This window comes from Talpa europaea (assembly GCF_964194135.1).
Source record: "Talpa europaea genome assembly, chromosome: 9".
NCBI classification, from domain to species: Eukaryota; Metazoa; Chordata; class Mammalia; order Eulipotyphla; family Talpidae; genus Talpa; species Talpa europaea.
The window spans coordinates 28,490,377-28,496,895 of record NC_140076.1 but is presented as its reverse complement, the minus strand read 5'-3'; the positions used below and the strand labels follow the sequence as shown (position 1 = coordinate 28,496,895).

The window sequence follows — 6,519 nt, the reverse complement described above, 5'->3', positions numbered from 1 at the left end:
AATCTGAGCACTGTTTCTTTGTCATCCCAGTCCCGATTACTAGAAAGCCCAGCTTCTCATCACTTGGAAATAAGTATTTCCACATTTTATTCTGGACGCCAGAGAAATGGACTTACAGTTGCCCCAGGCCTTTAGTCAGCTGAGATTCCTGTGTTGGAAACATAACTAGCAAACATGTGACCACCTCTGCTTGCACAGGCCATTGTAGCTCTTATCCACTCTCTCAGGCCCCAACCAGATGTGTACTGAATTACAAATCAGATTAGGTAGGGGAATGGTGTGTACCTATTACCCCATGGCCACTGCTACAAATTACGGATGGCTTTTAAGGATTAATCCTTAAAGCTGTTCCCATTTTCTGCATAGAATGATCAAATTCCTGTCTCCAGTGTAGTGCTCTCTTCTGAACTCTGTGTGTTAGTTGTGTATCCCCACTGAGGCCTTGGGTGTCCAATTGGCACTGCAAATTTGTTTAGAGAAAACATGTTTGGCTATGAATTTCCTAACTTTTCCACCACCAAAACTCTCTGTACCTACACACCTCCTGTCCCTCATGTGTTAACATTACAAAAGGTAGTCTTCCAACTAAAAAGCCACTCCTGTATTTTGGACCCAGTTTTCTCCCACTTTCTCCAAAGCCACCATGATCAATTCTTTAGCTTCTGTTCAACTTTTCACCCATTGACATTTAAACACGGTTGGGTGACATTTAAACTCCACTTCTCCAATCCTCAATCCTTTTATCCCGTTATCTCTTTTCTCCTCTTCAAAGCCAAGTCTTTTGAAAAAACTGTCTAAATTTATTTCATCTCCTCAAGCATTTCAGTTCTGGATTCTTCGTAGTTCTGCTACTGAAATTGCTCTCCTTGATATGTTTTCAAAAACCATCTGTATTGACTGCTTGTCCATTATGGAAAATTCTCCCATGGGCTCCAATGAAGACCCATTCATCTAGCTTTCCTCTCTCTCTTCCTTCTAATTCTCTGGACTTCAGTCTCATATTCTTCCTGCTGCCTCTCACTTACGCCCTTTCCCCTTTCTCCACATCCATGAATTCACCTACCATCTCCAGGCCAATTCTGTCCTTCATTCCTTTTGCGCAGACCTACTGCGAGGTAAGTCACATGTAGCCCAGTGATTTACAGGGTCATCACCTGGCCCTGGTTAACTCACATTTTACAATTCAGTAAATATGAAATAGGTAATTCATCTAGTTGTGTAACTCAATGTAGTTTATCTTGGAAACCTTCCTCTGCTTCATGTCTATGTAAAACCCATCACCAGCCTCTACCAATTTTACCTTCAAAATATCAAAGACATCACTTCTCTTCAGCTTCACTACCACTTCTCACCTTTGTGTACTGCAAGGCTTCTTTTCTTCCATTCTTGCGCCCCTCAAATTCATTCTTGTTATAGCAACCAGAATCATCTTTTTTTTTTTTTTTATAGAGGCATGTTTTTATTTATTTATTATATTTGTTTGTTTGCTTTGTCTATACATGTGCTGGGTACAGTCAGAAGCGCGGGAGGGTGAGAGAATTCACCAGAGCCAGAGCGGGGAGCAGAGCAGGCAGAAGGACCGAAGTACACTGCTGAGGGGAGCAGCGGGCGGCAGGAGAGGTCTGCGCGCCATGTGGGATCCTCCTCTGGTGGCCGGGGAGCAGCCGGGGATCGAACCGGCGCCGCAGAGGCCGCAGGCAGCTTCGCAACCCAGCGCTCAACCGCTGCGCCACCGGGGAGGCCCCAGAATCATCTTTTGAAAATACACACCTGAAACTGTAAAGCCATTAAATAACTTGCAATTGCTTTTAGGATACATGACAAAATTCTTAAAATGGCCTGGCTTTTCCCAAGTTCTGGATCTCATTTCCCACTTCAGTTCCTCTTCACTGGTTCCCTCCACTTAGGTAGTTCCAATGTCCTGGGTTTTAACTTTTCCCTTCTGCACAATCTTCTATTCCTGCGGCTTTCATTACCACCTGTTTGCTGATAGCTGCCCCAATCTGTTTCGGCTTCCAACACTTTTTCCTCCTTGGGGGGAACCTCACTATTGTCCCCATTCAGGTACCATAATGGATCACTGCATTTTCTGTTCAGTCTGTTAACCCTATTCAAGTCTCTGTACACTATAGCCAGTGATGTTACTAAAACATAAATCCCATTATACCATTTCCCTTCAATTACTTCTCAGAACTCTCTCACTCCCTTCAGGTTAATCTGGCAGTGTTTTTCTTAAGGAGAGAACATTGGCACTGGGAGCAGTCACCCTAAGATTGGCAGGATGCATAACCTCTCAGTGCCTACTCCTCCCAACCCTCATTTCCAACCCCTCTAAGGGGGCAGTTCCTTGCTTCCATGAACTGCAACAAGATTTGCCCTTATTTTCTGGCCTACCCTCTTCACCTATAGGATGGGGCTTCTAACTTGATATGCATGAAGGTCTCCCCCAGGCAAGCACTTCCCAGTGTCCAGTAACAGGCTGGCAGAGGGTCTGCTGTCAGTGAGCAACTAAAGGAAGAAAGTTTTCATGGCTCACTGGTGGGCTCTGCCACCACAGTCAGGGTGCGCCCTCTGGCGGCACAGCTTTTCCCCAAGCTAGGTGATGACGACAGCGATGCCTGGTCTAGAGGCATTTTCCTGTCTCTGGGCATCCTTTGGACCTAGGCATGGATTGTGTAGAGCAAGCAGCAATTTCCTGAGTCCTGCACCCCCATGGTGCCATCTGACTCTCCCACACAATGGTCCCACAAATGTCCTCCCTTTGCCTTCCACACTACTCACCACCATGTGGGTAACTCACTGGGAATGGTCCACCTCAGCAATGTCCAGCTACTGTGCTGAAGATTGACTGACAGACCAGAAGGGCTCACTGGCTATAAACATTAAAGACTGATTAAAACAAAAGGCAGTATCTGTTTTCATGTCACCTGGCTTCTCAGCATTTTACCAAGCACTTCTCCCTCCAATTAAAATATCTTTCCTTTCTCGAATATTAAGACTCTCTTCTGGCTGCTTCTAAGTCTTTTTTGCCTATATCTTAGTGCTCCCCACTGTGTCACTATTGATACACTGATGGCTCTTGAATGTCTATCTTCAATCTATTTTTCTCTAACGAGTTCCAGACCCATGCATCTAATTATCTCTGGATGCCTCAGAGGTACCTCAAATCAAATATATACAAAGTTCAACTCTTTACCTCACCACTTCTTACCCCACCCTGTTTTCTGGCTAAGAGTCAGGAGATAAGGGCCTCCCTGGTGGTGCAAGGGGTTAAGACGCAACCTATGAAGCTGTCCGCAGCCTCTGCAGCACGAGCTCGATCCCTGGCCGGCCAGGGAGCAACCCACATGGCACAGCAGACATCTCTTGACTTGCCCACCGCTCCCCTCAGCAGTGTACTTTGGTCAGTCTGCCTGTTCTGTTCCCCACTCTGTCTCTGGTGAATCCTCTCACCTCCCCCCACACACCTCTGGCTTGTACCCCAGCTCTTGTATGCATAAATAAATAAATCTTTTTTTTTTTTTTGGTGGGACCCTCGCCGGCAGCCGGGTAATGAACCGGCGCTGCAGAGGCTGCAGGCAGCCTCGCAGCCCAGCGCTCAACCACTGTGCCACCAGGGGAGGCCCCAATAAATAAATGTTAAAAAAAAAAAAAAGAGGAGAGAAATGTGGGTTCTAGGGTTGAAACCTAAATTTTAATCCTAAGTCTGCCCAGCCTATATGATTTTGGGCATGTTAACATCTGAAAACTCGAGTTCTCTTATTTATAAATCATGGCCTTTCCTGGTCTCCATCAACTACAGAAAGTCTAGACTGCTGGAAGACAATCAGAACTGGCCTTTACCTAACTCACTGACTCCATTTCCCCTCTTATTTTCAGTTTCTTTAACAAACCAGGAATACCGTATATGCTGTATTCTTTACCTAGACATTCTTTCTTATACCAATTCTCATTCTTCAAACCTAGCGAACTATTACCTATCCTCCGTTCTTTAGGTTTGAGCTCACATATCATTGTTTCTGGAAAACCAAGCCGAGTTATGCACTCCTACCCTGACAGTGGAAGCTGTCTTATTCATTCACTGTATTATCAGCAATATAGGACCTTGAGTTACACTTGTGTTGACTGAAGGAAAGAAGCAAACATAAGAAACATAAAGGTGGTTTCCAAGAGCGTGTATTACACAAGTCTGAGTGCAAGAAATGACAATTACTATGTTTGCTTTAAAAGCTCATCAGGTGCCAATACCAAGTCCTGATGCTTCTGAGGATGCCCTGGGTCTCGGCCCCTCCAGAGCAGGCTGGGCCCAGGCTCCTGGGTCAGTGGGCAGCCTCTGCATGGAACGTCCTGCCTCCTGTCACCTGAGGCATCAGGCACTTTGGTGGTACCCAGGGCTGGCTCCTCTTTCTCTGTTTGTGTACACTCGGGCTCCCAGAGCCAGCTTTGGCTAAGAACCCCACAAGGTGGACGGGCCAGCTCAGGAACATTGGGAGGCCGTGACTTCCCTGCCTGACTGGGACAAAGGTTCTCCGGGTGGGCTGGAGTTGTGTTCTCCAAATACTGGGGGCCAGGCAGTCCACCTTTCACTGTTGCCCCTCTGCTGGAGGCTGCTCTGTCTGGGTGCTCACTAAGTAATTTCCAGGACCATGGACCTGGCTCTCCAGCAGTGGAGGAAGAAGTGGAACAAATGGTGGAGAGGGGACAAAGTGCTGTTAGTGCCTGGGTGTGGAGGTGATGGGCATTCCAGCAGCCTTCCTGGGGAATGGGATCTGTAGGTCCAGCCCCACCCACGCTGGGGGCTGGTGTTGAGGAGCTGGTAGCCTCAAAGGCTTGGGGGGTCTCAAGCCTCCTCTGGGGATCACTAGGGCATTTCATTCTAGGAGGCCCCAGTGTGACCCCTGTCAGTGTGTCTGGGACCAATGGGCCCTGGCTCCTGGGGTTCCTGGGCAGAAAAGTTTCTCCTTCCTCACCCTCTCTTGCTCCTCTGAGAGGTAGATCCTGTCCCACTTCTGGGTTAGATATCAAGCTTGGCTCCTGTAGACCTCGGCTGTGCTCAGGTTCGTCATCAGTGTCATCCTCTGAGGAATCTACCTCACGGATGGCTTCTTGCTTCTGCAGTGACTCTCGCCGTTCAGCCCGGTCTTGTCGGAGGGTGCCTAAGGCCCGTGAGGGAACAGGCTGCAGCACCGCCTTCCCTGGTAGAGCCCCTTTTCCAGAGAGCACAGTCCTGGTCCCAACAATATCCAGAGGGTTGACTTCCCTGGGTGGCAGTTCCTTCTTTAGCTCAGGGTGGGGCAGGTCAAGGCTATGCTTTCGAGAAGTGACCAGCTTCTTCTCAGAAGCAGCAAGGGCAGCTGCTAGTTTCTCAGATGACTGTACCCTCTTAAGCAGTGGTGAGCGGGGTGGCTCTGCACTCTTTGGCCGTGAGAGTTGCCTGCCTAGGGGAGGTGACAGATGAAGCTTGGTGGGGAAGGCCTGAGCTCCGTGGCCTGATAGGGGCGATGGGGAACGCTGGGGTGAAGCTGCTGGTGGTGGAGAAGGGGTGTGGGCCAGTGGGGACAGCGGGATGCTGCCTGCTGACTTGCGCCGAGGAGAGCGATACTGGCGTTGAAGCTTGGGTGCCAGACCGTGTAGGGAGCTGGGCCGTGTGTGGCCAGAGCCGGCTGGGGAGCTGGGCACACTGGAGCTGGGGGAGCTGCTCTGTGAAGAATTCCCTCCCACTTTACACAGACAGACACACAGACAAAGGCAGAGCAATGTTAGCAGGTAGAAGTGACTGAGGGACAAGGTAGGGTCTCACCATACAATGTCCCAGCAGCATCAAGATTATCCCACTGGTAAACCAGATCCCAAGCTACAGAAACTAGGTCACCCTCCACCCATGTAACCTCCTCCCAGGATTGCTGGGTCTTTCAGGGAGTGGCCTAAATGAGTTTCAGAGGACTCAGGCACTGTCCTATCTCCCAGGGGTTGTCTCTGAAACCTGAAGGGGGCCCTTCATACCTGAATGCACAGCATCAGGGGTTACCCGGTAGCTCTGAGTGGGAGATCGAGGGGAAAGGCTGTGGCTGTGTGTGGGAGAGCCCGGCCCACTCTCCCCTGACGACAAGGAGCGGTTAAGGGAAGACAGGCTGCGACTGGTATGGAGGAGGGACGCCTGCTTGGTGATCTTCCGGAACAAGGAGCTCCTTTTTCTGCTGCAGAGACAAGAGTCAAAGGCTGTCTGAGCTGGCGCAAACAGCACAGTATACACTAGGGCTAGGGCATGGATCCCCAGCTAACACTTGGGTGGCTCAGAGCAGACCCCTGGGCTAAGTTGGCTCACCTTTCTTGTCCATCCTTGCCTCGGCTCCGCTTGCTCCTTCGGGCCATCTTGGCCTTGTAGCTGCCCTTCCGAGCTGGCCCCACTTTAATAGAGGTGTTCTCCAGAGGAGTTGTTGAAATAGATACTTTGTTTCCACTCTGGGAAACAGACCATGAAATGAGTCTTGGCTAAGGCAGTTACCTTGTTCTCACTCC

The 6,519-nt window shown here is 49.4% G+C and overlaps 1 protein-coding gene across 5 annotated transcripts in view; it reads right to left on the bottom strand.

The window, feature by feature from the left end:
- Window positions 1-4,166: 4,166 nt before the first annotated feature.
- Window positions 4,167-6,519, bottom strand: part of MAST2 (microtubule associated serine/threonine kinase 2) — a 139,323-nt gene continuing 136,970 nt past the window's right edge. For 4 of the 5 annotated variants that reach the window (XM_084244121.1, XM_084244120.1, XM_084244122.1 and 1 more), the window contains 3 exons: window positions 6,326-6,462; window positions 6,004-6,197; window positions 4,167-5,720 (listed from right to left, as the gene is read on the bottom strand). In XM_084244121.1, coding sequence (XP_084100247.1) covers window positions 4,213-5,720; window positions 6,004-6,197; window positions 6,326-6,462 — 1,839 coding nt within the window. In that variant the 3' untranslated portion in view covers window positions 4,167-4,212. The remainder of the gene's footprint in view (window positions 5,721-6,003; window positions 6,198-6,325; window positions 6,463-6,519) is intronic. The other variant, XM_084244124.1, reaches the window with a different exon arrangement.